Source organism: Vanessa tameamea, chromosome 7 (genome assembly GCF_037043105.1).
Source record: "Vanessa tameamea isolate UH-Manoa-2023 chromosome 7, ilVanTame1 primary haplotype, whole genome shotgun sequence".
Classification (NCBI taxonomy): domain Eukaryota; kingdom Metazoa; phylum Arthropoda; class Insecta; order Lepidoptera; family Nymphalidae; genus Vanessa; species Vanessa tameamea.
This window is the reverse complement of record NC_087315.1, coordinates 12,797,435-12,817,425: the sequence shown is the minus strand read 5'-3', so window position 1 is coordinate 12,817,425 and position 19,991 is coordinate 12,797,435. Positions and strand designations below refer to the sequence as shown.

General features: G+C 33.1%; 3 protein-coding genes across 3 annotated transcripts; 2 read left to right on the top strand and 1 right to left on the bottom strand.

Annotated features, from left to right (window-relative positions):
• The first annotated feature begins 1,112 nt into the window (after window positions 1-1,112).
• On the top strand, window positions 1,113-6,129 carry LOC113395727 (dynactin subunit 4). The gene is made up of 8 exons (XM_026633401.2): window positions 1,113-1,342; window positions 2,350-2,614; window positions 3,213-3,367; window positions 3,477-3,639; window positions 3,795-3,978; window positions 4,606-4,810; window positions 5,068-5,210; window positions 5,730-6,129. Exons 1-8 carry the CDS (start codon window positions 1,214-1,216, stop codon window positions 5,938-5,940), a joined length of 1,455 nt encoding a protein of 484 aa, XP_026489186.1. The 5' UTR covers window positions 1,113-1,213; the 3' UTR covers window positions 5,941-6,129.
• Window positions 6,130-7,499: 1,370 nt separating this feature from the next.
• Window positions 7,500-9,225, bottom strand: LOC113395723 (protoporphyrinogen oxidase). The gene has a single exon (XM_026633397.2). The coding sequence runs from the start codon at window positions 9,083-9,085 to the stop codon at window positions 7,664-7,666; it is 1,422 nt and encodes a 473-aa protein (XP_026489182.2). The 5' UTR covers window positions 9,086-9,225; the 3' UTR covers window positions 7,500-7,663.
• Window positions 9,226-17,163: 7,938 nt separating this feature from the next.
• Window positions 17,164-19,301, top strand: LOC113395716 (uncharacterized). Its single transcript, XM_026633391.2, has 5 exons — window positions 17,164-17,496; window positions 17,575-17,766; window positions 18,144-18,449; window positions 18,648-18,777; window positions 19,155-19,301. Exons 1-5 carry the CDS (start codon window positions 17,245-17,247, stop codon window positions 19,238-19,240), a joined length of 966 nt encoding a protein of 321 aa, XP_026489176.2. The 5' UTR covers window positions 17,164-17,244; the 3' UTR covers window positions 19,241-19,301.
• The last annotated feature ends 690 nt before the right edge of the window (window positions 19,302-19,991 follow it).

The following is a 19,991-nucleotide window of genomic DNA, read 5'->3' as shown; positions in this document are numbered from 1 at the left end:
GTGAACACTTTGCTAAACAACATGGATTCAAATACAATGTAGCGAAAACAGAACTAACTTGGCTGACTTTTTTGCCATTCTCAGAGCAAGGACGACTTCATTCTGACAAAGACTGAGAGGCAGTACTTTTCTATTTTGACTACTAAAGATGACAATCTAAGTTATCCTTTTTCAAAATATCGGTGTAGCCTGCATTGAGGAACAAAACATTAATTTAAATTTTATATTTTTTCGATAAATGTAATATTTTTGGTGTATGCATATTTCTAACTATGGTTTTATTATTTACCTGAAATAAAAGTTTTTATTATTTACCTGAAATAAAAGTTATTATTATTATAAACCTTTAAATTCTTGGCTTGAAGATGCACGGATTATAATGCTCAAGCAGCGACCTAGGAAAGACATTCCACGGCTTGGCTTTACCCGTGAGAAATGAGGAAGCGTTTGCTTCGTGCGAATGAGTGGGATGTCGATGATATGATGATGATATATACGTGACGATGACTGACAGGCTTTGAGTCGATGTTCCAAGCTGTAAAACTTCGTTTGAATCAGCGAACCTTGTATATATTGTATTACCTCGTCTGGTAAAGTATTGAAAGAAATACCAAAGGGATAAGGAGCCCCAAGGGGAAGGTAGAACTTAAAGTACCTAGGTAAGTTAGAGCAAGGGACCATTATTCGTCTATATTGTTCAATCTAGCCCTGATATCATTTTTTTTCTTTTATCTATCATTTATTTTTTTATCTATTCACATATCTATTATTATTCTTTCTATTTTTACCTTACGTTGATTTTCAAATAAAGAATATTATACTAATATAATACTATAGCAAGGTATGGCTGTTTTACTATTATTATTGCATCTTTTGTTACGTGAACATAGCTAAATTCTCAAATCATTATTTGTTGGTGAAAATGTGTAAATAATTTTATTTTAAACTTAATAACTTTATATTTGATTAATGTTGTAAAATGAAGATTTAGAAGTTTATGTAAGAACTTACCTATGCTTATTAAAAAAGTAAATTGGTCAAATGTAATCTGTATTCTGAAAACACCTAAATTTGACGTATAAATGATACCGTAACTTTAATCAAATGTCAATTGTCAATAATAACTATTGTCATTGTCATTGAGTCAACATATAGGAACTTCAAAAAGTTTTCGCAATTTTTATATTGATTTGTGTAAATAAAACTCTTAAAAATGGCATATTTGACCCAACCGGACTACATTAAATATGTATGTTCTTGTGGACAGCTAAAACCTATAACCAATCTATATTTTTGCCGACATTGTTTGAAGATACGATGCGGTTTTTGCATTTGCCATGAAGTAAGTTTTTGAGCAAAGTCTTTACATTTATAGTTAAATAAATTAACCAGTATATGCATAGGAGCGATGTAAATGTAATGTAAACTTATAACAAATTTTAATCATATACTTAGGAAATTATGAATGAAAAGAATTGCACTATTGAGTTAATATATGCAAAATGAATACCCACCAAACCTGACCTTAAAAATGACTCAAGTTTTAGATTACATATAACGACTTAGGTTTAACTTCAATTATTTCCAACAAATGCATTAAACATTCAACAGCACAAATAATAGGTTACATACAAACATTTTTTTTTTCATACAATCTAAATGTTCAATTTTATACAAGTCAGGGAACTAAATAATTTTAAACCCAATTAGAATCCCTTGCACTGAACTAGCATAGATACTGACTATAATTTAAATTTATGGTTTGTATCTATGATGATTGAGTGTAAAATATATTCTTTCAATTGTTATATGTATATCTCATTCTGTATTTGCATCCAGAAGGATACAATTAATTATTTTGTTGTTATTTATTGTATTACTGTATGTACCACCTAAGTGATAATATCGTCTAACTCATTATAAAATTTATTACGAATAGTGTGTCATAATTTTTAAATTAACTTAATCAAATCATTTTGTAGATATTATCAATAACCATTTAATTTCTGTTATTTTTTATTTTGTAGGCTTCAAGCCTCAATGGTTGTTGTTGGATTTTTACACTGAAATGAATGTTTAATATTAATCTATGAGTAGTTTTATAATTTATCTCATCTGCATTTACTGGTACTTATTACTAGTAATCCTGGACAAGTTAACTTTTCATCATACTATATGTATATATCAAAGAAATATATGAATTTGTTCTCTATATATACTCTTTGAGTCTGACCTTATTTTAGAAATCAAAGAATTTTTTGTATTGTATATAATGTAATTTTCATTTCTATGATTTCAAATTTTATATTTCATCTAAAAACTTATTTTATAATTTATTACAATTCACAGGTAGATTCGCACTACTGTGCAAATTGTCTTGAAAATATGCCATCTTCTGAAGCAAGGCTTAAGAAGAATCGATGTAGTAGCTGTTTTGACTGCCCCAGCTGTTTTCATACACTGTCAACACGTGCAACCATAGCACAACCACGGCAAGACCCTGCTGCTGGAGATGCAAAAATTGAAAACAAGCAACCCAAGAAAATGTACTATTTGTCATGTTTCAACTGTCGATGGACTTCTCGTGATGTTGGGATTCCTGATCAACCTGTCGGTGAGCCATCTTTATCCTATTCCAAATGAAAAAAGTGTAAAGATAAACCAACCTTAGATATTCCATGCAGTTTGATAGTAGCTGTTATGCACTAAAAACAGTACTTGATTATGATGTTTAGGTCAAGCTGTTAATCCAAACAAGAATATTAACAAAAATATTTTTAAGGCTTTATTTTGTAGTTTTAAATGTTATCGATCACTTCTGTATTTTAGTTATTCATAACAAATTTCCTATGCTCAAAAATACAGGACAATTGGGCATCCTAATCATGAAACAATGTATCAAAGAAGCTACTTTAAATATCAACAAATGCCAATGTAGTTTAATGAAAAATTTTTTAAGCCAAATGCCAATTTAATGGTATTCAACTATTAATATTGAATTTATTTATTAATAACCTAAATATATTGACGATGTTCGCACTCCAATATATTTAAGCATAATTTATTGATGTTTTGAATCTATAGACGACTTTAGTTGTATGAGTTTGATTGATGATTTGATTTGATTGATTGATGTATGAGATAGATTGATTACTTTAGATGTTTCTATGTTTTTGGTAATCTTAAAATTAATAAGATATATATTTTTTAAGCATCTGGGGGTTGGCCTGAGAGGACAAATCCTTTTGCGGCGCGAGTGAACCAACTCCTCGACTACTACAAGGCTATCGCTCAACAGGAGAAGCAAGAGAAGTTGGACAGAGAGAGAAAGAAGTTTGCGATCAGGGGGAAATACATGAACCTTACAGTAAGAATTGTTTTAATAATCAATCTTAAATTAATGTTGGCCCAATGGATGTTGGACTTGTATCAAATTCAATCAAGTGGTGAAATAAATTACCTGTTGATATTACCAGGATAAAACAGGTTTGACTGGCGCAATGGCACGCAACATAGCAGGTTTGGCTTCTAGCGAGAGTTCATCGTCAGCTATTGCCAACTTCGTGCCAAGTCAAGCCAGCGAAGAAGTCGAAGAGCTGCCAGAAGACTATCACACTCAAGAGGTTAACTTAAAACAAAGTAAGTGACAATATAGTTTATATACCTGTTCAATACATAAGACAGAGATATACTTAACTTGCATGGCCTTGAGAATGAAACCTAGCGACGCGTAAGCATCAACTCCACAAGAACGCGGTTCGAGCCCTTTCGTCAAGGAGCCGGTTTGTCGGCAGTAACGTCGATGCGGCAACGCCTGCGCGCGGCGGAGTGGCAACCTCGCAGCGCGGCGCGCCTGCAGCCCGCGGCGCGCGCGCTCAGCGTCAAGCGCAGCCAGCGCTGCCGCGCCTGCGACCACAACCTCACCAAGCCCGAGTACAACCCCGGCTCCGTCAAGTTCAAGATCGAGCTGCTCGCCTAGTGAGTCGCCGCACTTATCGTCTCGTGGATCCATGTCGTGTTAATTATTTCAATTTTTATTATTTTATAAGTTCATATCGAATACATGTCAAATAACATTCGATTTGCTTGAAAAATTATGAAAGAATTCCAGCATCGAGCCATACCATATATCAAAAATCGCTTAAAAAGAACTCAAAAACCTTCCATATGATATGATGAATATTTTTACTAAATAAGCGTTTATATCATGGCGTTACTTCCTTTTTTGATATGATGAGCAAGTTTTACACAGCTTATATTAGACGTGGGTAAACACAGTCAGTATCTATCTACATGTATTGGCTGCCTCGTTAGTCTAGTGACTAGCCGGCAATCAATCCCGAGTTCCTGGAACCAAGCCCCTGGTACCATTTAAAAGTTACGGAGTTGAGTCTGGATATTTATACTCCAGTGCCACGAAAGCATGTAAAGCTGTTGAGCTTGTGCATATTCTTCCCCGTCGTGGTGGATTTACGGCCCCATCGGATTATACGAGTGAAGAAACATAATGTCCACATATATTTGATACACTAGTGCACTATTAAATTGGTCAGGGCGCTTCTGATCCTAAGCAAATCGTGTTAATGTTATTAAATATATTTACAGCTATCACGTCCCCGAAGTGAAAATCATCTCGTATGAAACGGTGAAACCGGGAGAGACTACAGCTTTACTGTTAAAGTTGACCAACCCAACCGCTCACGAGATGCAGGTGCGTCTGCTGCAGCCACAGGACGTCCCTGAAGTCGAGGAGAGGGAGGAACCCAAGAGCATCGAGAAATCGCTTGAGAAATCTCTGAATCTTGAAAAGGTATTTTAAACATATATAAGAACATTATTTGGTTCTAGCTGATAACAGGGCAAAAAAGAACGTTAGCAAAAAAATCTGCGTCGTAACCATCACCATCCTACATTCCGAAGTTGTCATATTGTTATATTATAGTATGCCACGTGAGACCAGTAAATGGGTAACTGAAATCCTACCACAGTCAGGTCCTTTTGCCCGTGAAGGAAAATATTCGAAAGTTCGTAATCGCAGTATAGCCTAATATATAGAGCGCCCGGCAGGACTCGTCGTGGAGCAAAGTGCTGCAGCGGCGCGCGGCGCTGCCGACGGCCTGCGCCGTGCGCGCGCCCGACGCCGCCCTCACGCTGGCGCAGCGCGACGACGCCGCCGAGTACGACGACGACCCGCAGCACGACACCAGCGAGTGAGTACACCTGCACCCGCCCCCCTCCATGTTGTGTAATATTTGTTGCCTTTCGGAAAAATTGCTAACACAGACTATTTTAGCGGAAATGCATGGTGCATAAAACGGACTTTTAACTCGTCCGGTGATTGTCTAATTCTTCGACCACATATTTTACTTTTCAAACCATAATTTTACTTTTAAACTTCGGAGTTCCATCTCTCACTATTACTATTTTTAGTCACCCCATTGTTGTTGAAATCTCCAAGACTTTACTAAAATTTATTCTAAAATTTATTTTTGTCGACGGCACAAATTGCAAATGTAAATTTTTTGTTATTTAAACAAAAATAATTAAATGACAATGACAAATTTGTTATTAAAATCCCGTGTAAAATAAGAAAATACCAAAAAATAATTTTAAATAAAAAACGTATACAATAGAAAGAGAGAAAGAGAGAGAGGAGTCTCCTGAACTTCGTTCCAAAAATTTCCGTTCAAGTTGAAGACAAACTAGAATGTGAGTATTTACCATTTCAGTATCATCATGTGGCGCAAGTCGAACAAGCTGGCGCTGCGGCTGCAGGTGGCGACGGCGGCGGGCGCGGCGCCGGGCGGGCCGGCGCGCGCGGCGCTGGCGCTGCAGTACTCGTACCGCAACACCGTGCCGCCCGCCGCCGCCGCGCCCGCGCCGCGCGACCACACGCTCTACACCACGCTCGTCATACACCTGGGCACCGTGGCCGAGTAGGGGCGAGACACATCACCGGCTCGCATTGTATTACTGCGACTATGTTTATTAGAAATTCAATAGTCTACGTTATATGTATTTGTTTGGTTATATTTATTTATTGTTCGGTTACGAAAATTTAATTTTGTTATAAGAAGTAATGAATTGTGGATCCAACTATACACTATAAGCTGCATACAGTGTTTTAATGCAGTCTCATTTTGATTAAAAGAATACTAAAAGTAATTTTAATTTCGTAATAAGTCATTTTGGAATTTTGAAAAATATTAAATTTATTTTGAAGAAAATTTTCTTAAAATTCAGTATTTGCTACAAAATATTACTTCACTTAGTTATTCAAATTTAAATGCATTATATGATAAATTAAAAACAGTATTGATATTAATTAATAATAGTTTTAACTTTATATTAGTATCCATTTACTGATAGCAATAGAATGTTATTGTAATACTGCGAACAAGTGCTCATAACAGATTAATCTCGAATTTATTATGTTTCTGCATAAGTAACAAAAGCTTTAAACAGTCATTACAGTATCCTGGCAACAGTCATCTAAATCTCATCTTTTTACTGCTTATACAACTTAGGTCACATAAGACAGAAGTCCTTGTTTCAATTCCTGGGTTAATAAATTCTCAGTATGAAATAATAAAGTTGCGTAAAATTGTACACCATTGCTATGTTATAATTGTATATTTCTTTTATAATTATTTATATTATTATATAAAATTTAAAGATAAGAATCGATGTTTATTTACACATTTGTTGTGAACACAACAAACAACAAATAGTCTAAACTCGCTCAAGAACTACTTGGTACAAAACTTTTTTTTTAAAAATACAATATTAAAAGTAATGACGCTAATCTCAACCCATGTGCACATTTATAATTATTGTATTATTAAGTAATAGTGTTACCATGTAGAAACATCAATAATTATACCTATATTTGTAAATTTACGCATATTGAAATTGACTGCATTTTTTTATCATACTAATTTATTTAGTAACGTTTTTTATAAGTTTTAAAATATAGATAAGATTATAACACAAAGGTCATACTCTTCTCCTGATATGCGAAAATATCATGCTTTACCAGCTGTGTGTAATGATGTAATATTTCACTTTTATAATAAATACATTATATAAGTAAAGATGAAAAGTATATAAATATTCCTTTATATATAATCATATGTTATAACACCTCTATAGCAGTTTATATTAATTGCAGCTTTATTTGTAAATGTAAACAGAATCGCAATATGCTTAATTAAATATTTATTACGCTAAACTTGTTTCAATTTATTCTTTTATGATGCATCATGTGCACCAGTAATTACTGGAAAAACAAATTAAATACCTTAAGAGAGAAAAAAAATCATTTTGGTAAATGATTTTATCCTTGGGCTTCTTTGTCTTTGGAAATATAATAAAATACAATAATAATTTCACTACATTGCAGGTGATGCTTATTGAATTCTAGTGCATCTTCAAACCAATCAAGTCATTTATAAGTTACACAACTACTGACACATCGATCATATAAATTAAATGCTGAATACAAAAACCAATTTATTCACAAAAAAAAAAACATAAATAGTGTATTATTATCACATCATGTATTATATAATAAATTTAATCTCTGGAAGACCTATTAAGAAAATTCAAAGTATTACTTCAACCCGTAAATGTTACAATTAACCCATAACACATAACTAACAAATTATTTAGTAACATCTTTTTCAACTTGTGTTTTAGCTGAATAAATAACATCATTAATACCAACTCCGTCATAACTACTCCCAACTAAAGATATCGGCAAATTTTTATTCTGTATGTAGTCTCTAATTCTATCTACTCTGTCATAATGTCCAATTATATATTGAGGTATACATTTATCTAAAATACCTACATTGTAAGCTGTGACTTTATCCTCTATTTTTAGAATTGATTTGATTTCTTTCACAGCTATTTCTAACAATCTATCTTTTGTTACATCAGAGCCAAATTTCTCATTAAACCATCTACCACCCAACATAACGGTTAAGACAGTACCATTTTGATCAGGGATGCAACATGAATCAAAAACTACCCCCAAGATTGGTGAATTTTCAATTGGAGGCACAAGAAAACCGAAAGCAGGTTCAATCAAAGGTTTTTCTGTTGCAAAATATAAATTTACAATACCAACTGTCACAAATGGTGTCTCGCTCAAGAGTTGTGATAGTTGTGGATGTTGTTTTGAGATTAACTTAGCTAAAATATGTGATGGCACAGACGAATACACATGACTCGCAGAAATTGTTTCTCCATTACTTTTTTTAAGTTGAACCATACTAGAATCTATAAATTCTATTTCTTCGACTTTGGTATTTAAGTGTATATCAACATCATTATCTTTCAGGTACTGTTTCATGACCAAAGGAAAGGTATCGAGACCCCCTTTAATTGTGTAAATATTCCACTTCTCTTCTTGTGCTCTTTTAGCTAATTCGCCTAATTCTAACGTCTCCTCATTTTTTGGTTTAAACATAGATTTCATGACACCTTTTACAACTCCACCGTAACTTTGTTCATATTCAAATAATGTTTTCATGAGAAATTTAACAGATATTTCCTTAGCGTCTCCCGCACAAATACCGCAAATCATTGGCGAGATTGCATAATCTGCAACCTCTTTACCAAATCTCCTTTCAACAAAATTATAAATAGAATCATCTTTTAACTCTTTTTGAGGCTGTTTTAAGTCATTAAGTGCTGCGTAAATAAGAGGCTTTGAAAATGGTTCATTTTTTTGAAACACACCTTTTAAACTAGAAGGTAACGAGTAAAGAGTATTGTTAACATATATCATTCTATTTCTTGCTGCAGGATGGTCGGGCTTTATATAGGAAATATGCTCGCTGAGGCCCAAATCCTGTAGCATATTTAATGTGTTGAGACCAGTTATTCCTCTAGGCCTAATCGTTCTTGGGCCTTGTTCGAATATATAGTCCCTTGTTTTGATTGACTTTATCCATCCCCCACAATAGTCAGTTGCCTCGACGAGAAATAATTTTAAATTACTATTATTTGTTATATTATTTTTAAGCAAATAATAACCTGTTGATAAACCACCGAGTCCTCCTCCGAGAATGGCCGCCATGTCTTAATTTTTTTTTAAATTATATTTTAACAATAAATATTTATTCTAACAATAATTACATTTTATACTATTTGTACGCGTGTGTTTGAACTTTGTTTCGATGAAGTTTAAAAATTAATGACAATAAAATTGACATTACAAAACTATTAATGTCATGCTGACATTTTCATTACTCTACTATAAATCATAATATAGAATGTAATAAAATTAAGTTGTGAATAGTCCAATTGAGTGTTAAATTTTAGTATATATAGTTTAGAGTACTAACAATTATTTTTAATTTACCTTATTATTAACCCTTAATGTTTGTGTTGTTCTAGGTTAAGGATTAACAAGGAAATTGCTACTTCTATGCTAGTCTTCAAAATTTAATTGAGTTTGTTTCCTCAACTGATCCGTACCGATCAATCTCTTTCGAGTCTTCTCCATCCTACGTGACATTGGCGAAATAATCTGTACCCTGTCGGCACAACTAAAAGCCATTAAACTAAGAATTGAATTGAATAATATAGATATACCAAAGACAATCAAGCTTCTTACCAAATACATTATTTAATCATTCCATTCTACTTGAACAAGTTTAAGGTATACTAAGAATATTGATAAAAATGTATGTTAAATAACTTACTACAGACCATTTTCAATCAAAAACCAATTAATGGAATAAAATACATCAACCGGTGTCACTAGCTAAAGTACTTGTAATTGTTCTTGAGTAAATGAAATAATGATTGCTTGCTTTTTGGATCGAAATAAATTTACTTAACAATATTTCCTCAATATATAGTATACAAAACCTTAAAATATAATTAACCAATAAATTATTATAATTAAATTAGATATTATCAATGTTTTTGTAGACAGAAAACGCATACATAACAACCTATAAAAACAAATACAATATAAATTACCTTTAACTAATTAAAAGTGAAATAGAATCGTAAATTAATTCTTAGGGTGTAATAAGATAACACCTCGTATAGACGGTTTTATTCTACATAATAAAAGTACATAGTTCTTAAGAGTGACATATGACATAAGTTATAAAATGATATAAAAACAAGGAGGTTAAATATTACTACATTCACCCACACTTTAATTTAAAACATAGTCTTGCAGTCGTGTAGGAAGTCTGTGCTCTCTATTTGATCTACGCAAAGTTGCTTCCTCTTCCATAGAATTGGATCGATTTCCTTCAGGTGGCAGCTCTTCGGTGGATTCATAATTAGAATCTGATGTATTATCTTCCCTTGGTGAATTTTGTTCTTCATCAATCGGTACCTCATTTTCACTTAAAACATCAAATTCTCTTTGACTTTGGCCTAAAGGTGCTAAATTACGATTTGAAACGGTAGTTTCTCTACCATCCGATAAACGTATGTGGGAATAATCTGGATTAACATGTATTAATTCCACCTCTTCAACTAGTGGTTGATATTTATTAGTGCGATTGCATTTTCGCATAAGTGCATGCTCCGAATTTATCAACCAACTAGGTACTGATACACCGTTTGCTGATTTTCTTGTGTGTGTGAACATTCTTTCGTGTGGCGTGCAATTTGTAGCAGTACAGAGAAGAGAGCGGATAGAATGTAATGCTTGAGGCAGGGCGAGTTCCCAATTCTCAATAGACATGTTTTTCGAACGTATTGCTAATTGTACAGCTTTCCATAAAGTAGCATTAAGGCGTTCTACTTGACCATTACCTCGCGGGTTGTATGGTGTAGTTCGACTGGTTGCAATGCCACGATTATAAAGAAATTCTTTTAAATCAGAAGACATGAATGCTGTACCACGATCAGAATGTATGAAAGATGGCATACCGAATGTAAGAAATATTTCGTTTAGATATTTAATAACAGTTTTTGAAGTGATATCGGCACATGGAAATGCAAATGGGAAACGCGAAAATTCGTCAATTATTGTTAATATATATTTGTTCTTCGTATTGCTTGGAATTGGTCCTTTGAAGTCTAGACTTAATCTTTCAAATGGAGCTGTTGCTTTAATTAAGTTAAGTCTAGGAATAGGATTCCGTACGTAATTAGGCTTTATTTCTGAACAAACACGACAAGATTTTATCATGTTTCTTATTTCTTCTATAGTGTATGGTAGATTCTTTGTTTTAATCCAATGAGCCATTCTTGTAACTCCAGGATGACATAAAGCTTCATGTAATGAAATCAATTTTGTGTGTTGTACTTGAGCTGAGGAACAAATACGTGATAATGCATCTGCAATATCATTTTGCTTACCTGGCCTGTAAATTATATCGTACTTAAATGGTGCCAGTTCTAAACGCCATCTCTGTATTTTTTCGTTTTTAATTTTATTTGTCAATTTGTTATTAAACATAAATGATACGGATCTTTGATCGGTTATTAGTCGAAAAGGTTTACCAATAAGATAATGTTTCCATTTTTTTAAAGCTTCTACTATGGCATAAGCTTCTTTCTCAATGGCTGAATGATTTTGTTCTGTTAGATTTAATGTTTTAGAAAAGAATGCGACAGGTCGACCATCTTGGGATAAAACAGCAGCAATAGAATGGTCAGAGGCATCGGTCTCGACAGTAAGTGGAAGACTATAATCAATTGCATACACAGCTGATTTAATTATGTCTGATTTTAATGATTGAAATCTTTGTACTAATTCTTCAGAAAATGGAAATATTTTATTATGAGATATAGCATGAATTCTTTCAGAGAAATTAGGTATCCATCGACTGTAATGGGCAAACATTCCAACGATCCGACGTTGGGATGGTAAATCGTTTGGTGGTGGTAAAGACGTTAGAGGTCGAAGGCGATCAGCATCGGGTCTTATAACTTGATCTTTAATATTATATCCTAAAATATTTATCGTTGTTTGAGAGAATTTGCTTTTATCCTTGTTAATAGTGAGACAATACTTTCTAGCTGCAGCTAAAAAATTTTCTAAATTTTCATTATGTTCGGTTAATGTCTTACCACAAACAGTAATGTCATCTAAGTAGGCAAATGTATCTTTGAGTTTTTCTTCTTTTAACACCCAGTCAATGATTCTTTGAAAGCTGGAAACGCCATTAGTAACTCCAAAGGGAATACGTCGAAATTGATACAGATTTCCATCTGCTTCGAAAGCTGTATATTGTTTTTCTTTAGCAAGTATCGGTATTTGGTGATAGGCATTCTGTAAATCTATTGTGCTAAAGAAAAAATATTTCGATACTTGAGAAATCATTTCTTCTATATTAGGAAGCGGATATGCATCTAATTGCGTATATTTATTTATTGTTTGTGAATAATCTATAACAAGACGTTTTTTATGATTTTCATTTTTCGTTATTAAGACCTGAGCTCGCCAGGGCGAAGAACTCTCTTCAATTATACCCTCAGCTAAAAGCTTTCTAATTTCTTGAATAATAAATTGTTTGTCATCTTGACTAAATCGGCGAGACTTTATTGCTATCGGCTTACAGTCGGCAGATATATTTGCAAATAAAGGAACGGCAGGAATTGACGCTTCTGCTACATTACAAACTATTATCGGCTCTTTAGGCCCTCCAAAAGAAAATTCTAAAAATGAATGTTTTTCCAGTATATCGTGACCTATAATTAAATCAGCACAAAGGTTTTTTACAATCAATAAATTTAAGTCATCGTAATCGTGATTTCCTATTTTTGCTGATACAATAGTTTTTCCATCAACTAGTGATGTGAAATTAGTCGATGCCATAGAAATAGTTTGATTACTAGGCAATTTCTTTAATCCGCAAAGCTTAAAAAAATTATCATTAATAAAGCTCACTGAGCTTCCAGTATCAATTAACGCGTGTGCTCGAATTCCCTTTATGTAGGCAGGCAACGTTGCTTTTTTTAACGAGCTTGGAGAAGCAGCTACTATGCATGCAGATGATTCGAATTGTTTAATTGTTGCCGCATTATTACATATTTTACTGCGACAAACGTTAGCAAAGTGGCCTTTCTTACCACACATTTGGCAAGTTACATCTAGTGCAGGGCAATTTTTGCGAATATGAATACGGTCACCACAAAAAAAGCATTTCCGTTTATAATTAGTTGCTTCTGAAGAACTTTTTCTACTATCATATTCAGATGATTGTGGTCGTACAAACATACTATTATCTCTAGATTTATTATTTTCAATAGCATTAACGCTGATATTATACTGCTGAGAACTAATTTCTGCTCCCTCTAGAGACAAGGCTTGATTGTAAGCGTCATCGAGTGATAAGTCTAAATTTTCAAGGAGACGTTGTCTTATTTTATTAGATTGTATTCCAGAAATAAATGCATCGCGTATGTTATCGTTTCTATTTGTTTCTGCATCAACATTTTTAAAATCACAGTCTTTTGCTAATTGTTTTAATGCCTGTAAATAATTGTCTATCGACTCTTCAATTTGTTGTTTTCTTGTTGCTAGAGCATGTCTTGCAAAAATTATATTTTTGGGTTTTATAAATATTTTATCCAATATAGCTATTGCTGTTTCATACGTGGAACATTCACTGATGTATGTATATATATTAGAAGATACATGATTTATAAGTAAATCAAGTTTTTTATAAGAAGTCAGTACTCTTTCTGACATGTGAGAAAAATCAGAAGCCGATAGAAAACTCTCGAATGTCCTTTTCCAATGTTCCCAATGTTTCGCTGCAGAACTATTGGAGGGATCAATATCTAAGCGATCAGGTCTCAAGTATTTATCCATCTTGTAAACACATTAAAATATTATGTAGAATAAATTGTAATAAGATAACACCTCGTATAGACGGTTTTATTCTACATAATAAAAGTACATAGTTCTTAAGAGTGACATATGACATAAGTTATAAAATGATATAAAAACAAGGAGGTTAAATATTACTACATAGGGTTTTCTGCCAATAACTAACTCTCAGATTTATCGGATGAGCATGGGAGAGCTACATATACGCTTGCTCTCGCACTATACATATCTACGAAATGAAGTATTTTGTTTGACTTACTCAGAGAGCAGACTTATTTTTGACATCGATGGTCGTATAAAATTATTATGAAAACTACAGAACAATTTAATGCAGACCAAATTAAAATCATTTAACTCCTTAAATATTTAATTTGATTATACTTTTATTTTTTAACAAAAACGATGTTTAGTTGAATACAAGATACTTGTAAGTAAGCTTTGTGCAAGCCAGCCTGGGTATGTACCACCCAATCATCATATATCCTACCGCCAAACAGCAATAATTAGTGTTGTTGTGTTCTGGTTTGAAGAACAATTAGCCAATGTAATTACCAACACAAGGAACATAACATAACATTACTTAGTTCCCAAGGTTGGTAGCGTATTGGTGATACAAGGAATGGCTAAAATTTTTTACGTCAACAACGTTAATGGGCTATTGGGACCACTCACCATCAGATGGCTCATTACTCCTTACGAACCAAAAAAAAAAACAATTTAAACATGTTTACTCGTCGGAATTTGAAAGTATTTTGTTTTTAATATTCCAATTTGGCCTTAATTCGACTTTGATTGAGGCATACCTACAACCCGTCAGTTCCGGGTTTCGGCAGATATTTTCAATTTTCTAGTACACAATGACCCAATATAAACTAGTCCAGAAGTAGTTACTAGCTTGGACACAGCACAATTTTGCAATATTCAAAATCAAATTAGAATATACTTCACTGACACCTGAATTCTAGATTTTATTGGAAGTAAAATAAAACAAAAATTGCAATTCTTTTTTAATCGCAAATAATAGGTTATTATACACAATACAAAAAAAAAACATAGTCTTTGATAATGCTAAAAAATTCTTCACAGTTAACATACGAATAATGATAGCAATACCGAATACGAATAAAAACGAGAATAAAGACGATAATTATTTGCATGCTGAGTAAGTATTTTTAGCAAAAAAAGTTTAACAACGGGGAAATAGAAACGGGTTTATAACGAAATATTTCCCGTCAAATAATCAAACTAATAAATAAAACCTTTTATAGAAAAAAATATTTTTAGAACCTACCTACCGCAATTATTCCATCGTAGTGTTTGTTGTGGAAATATTTTCCACAGTCATTATCTGTAATTAAATAAATTATAGAAAAAAAGTACCTATATATTTTTATTTCTTATCGTTTTTTTTAAATACCTACTATTCATAATATTTGCATTACTATACTTCGTTTGCGTATCATATCATCATCATCATCATCATCAGCCCATATTTGTCCACTGCTGGACATAGGCCTCTCCAAATGCACGCCACTGTGGTCTTTCTTCGGCAACTCGCATCCAGCTTCTGCCAGCCGTCTTGCGCAAATCGTCACTCCACCGTGCCTGAGGACGTCCTACACTACGTTTGCCGAGACGCGGTCTCCACTCTAGAACACGTTTTCCCCAACGGTTATCGGTTCTATGACAAATATGGCCAGCCCACTGCCACTCAGCTTACTAATCCGGTGGGCTATGTCGATGACTTTGGTTCTCTGACGGATCACCTCATTTCTGATGCGATCCCTCAGAGAAACGCCGAGCCCTTTCCATAGCACGCTGAGCGACTTTAAACTGGTGGATCAGCCTTGTCGTGAGTGTCAATATGACTACAATATATATACATATTACTACAATATATTAATTACATGGTTCAATTAAGGTAATATCTAGCCGCTAAAGTTTTTATTGTTGTACAATTTATCATATATTTTTAAAATACAGTCAAAAATAATATTTAATCCGGGTCTTTTCTAACCAATATAATTAAGTATACACATAAACATTTGGTAAATTTATTGTTTGGAGATACCACAAGTCATTAAATAAACTATTCAGAAAGAAATATTGATCTAGCTTTTGATTGAATACTATTAAAAAACGATCTTTAGTAAAAACTATTATGACTTATATGACCACGAAAAACATATACCAGATCTGGAGCGTCAATGCGTTAAATGTGCTGAATGGGGACGCAGTTGTGGTGTCGCGGCCTGATAATGAATTTCAATTTCATACCTATTGCACTCACATCGCTGTTTAACACGCGTTTCAAACTTCGTAAAGACCGCATAGACCTAATAGAGTAACAAAAGACTTTACCAAAAATATCGTCAAAAGAGATTTTAAGTTTTTACTTTAATTCTTTCTGCTAATAAACAGAAATGACTTACTTTAGGTTACTTTTGGTGTCTTCAAATTGTAATGTTTTAGTTTATTTTATTTAATATTACTGGAGACAGCTGGAAAAGATATAAAGAATATTCAACTAGAAATATTAATATTCTTAATTTTCGATATAAATAAGAATATATTGTACATATTAGATGTTGGCATTAAGAAGTAGCATATATAACCTACCATGGAAGCTTCCTCCATAGTTCATTTATTTCGGTTCAATGGTTTGGCTTTTAAATAATATTAATACTGTCTGTTCTAAGATATGGATAGCTGATTTTTTTAATTTTTTAAATTCTATATTATCATTTATCATATAGCGAAATATAGCACATATACATTTTACTGTCTAACATTCGCGTTCGCGTATATTATACGAGCAATGGCCGGACCATCGGCCGTTATACATAAAATAGAATAGATATAATTTTAACAAAATAATATTTGGTACAATATTATTTACGTTTTCAGTCTACAATGCATGGTTCAAATTGTTATCGTATGTAAATAGACACATAAAATAGGTAAATATAGCTTTGATTTTAATGGCTGGTTAACATGAAATAGGTCGGTAATTAAAAGGATTCATAGATTTAAATCATTTCTAACAAAAACATTAATATAAAAACATATTATTCAATAAGTACATGATAATATAGATGATAAAAAAGCGTGGAGCTACTTAATGCTTGTTGACTTACAGACAGAATATATTATATACATATGTAATTGTATGTAATGTAGCTACTGAGTTTCTTGCCGGTTCTTCTGGGTAGAATCTACATTCCGAACCGGTGATAGCTTTACTTAATATAGTTTGTGATGATTCAGAAGTGCTTGTAAAAGCCTACTTGATTAAAGTTAATATCAAAAATGTACATATCTATTTCCAGCTCTATAAAATAAGTAACTCTGTGGCCATCCTTCTATAAATATCAGTGGAAGGATTAAACCCCTTTCATTCACCCTTAGCTCTTACATTTGATAACATGACTGCTGATCGAGAAAAAAATTGTGAGAAAAAAGTTAAAATAGCAGAATTGAAACTAAATAAAATATTAAATAAAATCGACGCAATAAACCTTAATAATTATTTTATTTCGAATTTAAATATTCCGGGTAGTAACAGTAAAATTAAATGTCTTACTTTATGTGTTGGCTTAAAAAAGTACTTTACGTTGGCGTTAATTGTAGTATCCATTATAGGGTATTGGTGGATATACTCAGGAGCATTAATAACAGTAGGTTTTTAATTACAGTACTCAACAATTTGGAATTATTTATCTGCTAAGTATATTTACGCTCGTATTTTTGTCCAGGGGTGCTTTGTCAAATTACCCGAGCAATCCAAGTCTTTGTTCCGGTCACCAGAGGATTGTTCGATGTGCATAAACGTTAATGACGTCACGCGACTCGCAAACATAAGCGCCGAGGAATTCGAAGACTTGTACGCGTACAACACAAAGCCTGTTATTGTCACAGATGCTACGAAAGATTGGGAAGCGCTAGAGGTAACGTATAAATATAAAAAATGAAGTTGCAGGGCAATTTTTTTAAATTTATAATTATAACTCTTAATAAACCAGATTATGATATTTTTTTCAAACCCATTGCTTTGAAATTAAATTATATATACCTTTTCGATTTTATAACAATTCTTGAACAACGATCAAAAATGTTATCCGCCAATCACTAAAGTGAAACCCACTTCAATCGGCGGATTAAACTATTACCTTTTTCCATAAGGGTGTTACGTTTATTTTATTAATCTGCTACAGCCATTGATTTAACTATAACGATAATAAATAATATATTAGTTGTTCGATTTAATGGTAAATTATCGGCACCATTTCTATTATACTAATTGATTAGGTACGTACTTTTACAGAAATTCAATTTCAATTTTTTCGCTGATTTCTACCGAAATACAAAAATGGGTAGAAAAATCAACGATTGCTTCTACTTCGCTTACAAATCTGGTTTGAACTCATTAAGCGAGGTATTCAGCATGGATGAGATGCGAGCTAATCTCTCTGGTGACCCGTGGTACGTGGGCTGGAGTACGTGCTATGAGGAAGAGACCAAAACGTTACGAAAGTATTACAACAGACCATACTTCTTGCCCAGGACGGCTGAGAGCGATATGGTAGATTGGATTTTTATGGGAGGTCCAGGGCAAGGAGCTCATATGCATGTAAGAATATCATAATAAAATAAATTGTAATTTACTTTAGGTAAAAGCCAATACAGATCGAATCAAATTACAGTAAATTTATATGGATATTGTGTGTAATCTATAATAATATTAATAGGAACACGTTAAACGTTTATTATGTATGAATAATCATATGAATACAATCGAGTTGCAACTTGCGTCCCGCTCCACTGACAGGTGGACTCAGTGCGGCACGTGTCGTGGCAGGCGCAGGTGCGCGGCCGCAAGCGCTGGCAGCTCGCGCCGCCGCCCGAGTGTCTGTACGCGTGCGTGCCGCTCGCCTTCACCGTGCACTCGGGCGAGATATGTGAGCACTGATACGTCTCATCAAGGCGTTTGCTGTAAAATCACGCAGTAAAAGCCTGTATATGTTACATTCTTTCGATTACGAAGTTTTTTCAATCTTATGCTGGCCGGTGGATACAGGCTAGATTTTTCTTCACAGACGAGCAAGAAATGAATTGTAATCACAATTTACGCATGGGTAAGAAGCCCGAGTTTGAACCCGATATGTTTATTAAAGATTGTAGATGAACGAACACTATTCACTTATCGATAAGTTTTAATATTTTAATTATCATTGTAATTGTTTTCCATGGAACTGTCTAAAGTCGAAATTTTAGTATTTTATTATTGCATGAATTTTTAGTTACGCTTCAGTATTAATTTGTCGTGTTTTTGCAGTGGTAGTAGACACGAACCGCTGGTACCACAAAACAAACGTGCTTCCCGGAGACATCAGTATTACCATAGGAGCAGAGTACGATTAGTACTAGTACCTAAGTAACTCTAACTTAATTTATAGACTCATCGTTATTATTTCAAAAAAATGTACCGAAAATAAGTAGTATTGCCGCACTATTTTCTTGCTTTATATAATTGTTGGAATTTTCTATGAAATATTAAAAGTTATAATATAAATAAACAATTATCTATTGACAAATTTTTCAGAACAATAGCTATTTATGGCAAAATGTACAGGTGCTTCATTAGAAAAAAAAATGTTCTATATTATCATTATTGCTTTTGTTTCTATTTTCGAATATAATTATTTAATATGCCAAATATGTAGACGGACTGCCAAATGGACCATCTGAATGGTGATTGGTCACCACCGCCCATAGATACTGACAGTTTAGAAAATATTACCCACTCCTCATAACACCAATGCCCCACCAACCTTGAGAACTAAGATTTGCCGACCTTTCATACCAGAACACAACAATATTAAGTATTTATATTTGGTGTTGTGTGTTAGAATGTATGAACGGGTGGTATCAAAAATGTTTAATAAAGGTTATTAAACATGTTTAATAAAGGTTATTAAACATGTTTAATAAAGGTTATTAAACACATTTGCTTTATTTTTATGTAATAAAAGCTAAGCTTTGTTAGAAAGTACACAAACACTGTTCATTGTTATTTATATTTTAATAAAAAATATTTTTACAATGGTGATTTATAAGAAAATATAAATAGATTTGAAATACATATTTTGTCTGTGGTCAGTGTCGCTTTTTG

What these genes read in the sequence shown, in the direction of transcription:
- LOC113395727 (XM_026633401.2), top strand. Translation starts at nt 1,214, where the DNA reads ATGGCATATTTGACCCAACCGGACTACATTAAATATGTATGTTCTTGT. An exon ending in GGAAATACATGAACCTTACA is followed by an intron (nt 3,368 to 3,476) that starts GTAAGAATTGTT and finishes TGATATTACCAG; the next exon opens with GATAAAACAGGTTTGACTGG. An exon ending in AGAGGTTAACTTAAAACAAA is followed by an intron (nt 3,640 to 3,794) that starts GTAAGTGACAAT and finishes GTTTGTCGGCAG; the next exon opens with TAACGTCGATGCGGCAACGC.
- LOC113395723 (XM_026633397.2), bottom strand. Translation starts at nt 9,085, where the DNA reads ATGGCGGCCATTCTCGGAGGAGGACTCGGTGGTTTATCAACAGGTTAT.
- LOC113395716 (XM_026633391.2), top strand. Translation starts at nt 17,245, where the DNA reads ATGACTGCTGATCGAGAAAAAAATTGTGAGAAAAAAGTTAAAATAGCA. An exon ending in AAGATTGGGAAGCGCTAGAG is followed by an intron (nt 17,767 to 18,143) that starts GTAACGTATAAA and finishes GTACTTTTACAG; the next exon opens with AAATTCAATTTCAATTTTTT. An exon ending in CGTGCACTCGGGCGAGATAT is followed by an intron (nt 18,778 to 19,154) that starts GTGAGCACTGAT and finishes GTGTTTTTGCAG; the next exon opens with TGGTAGTAGACACGAACCGC.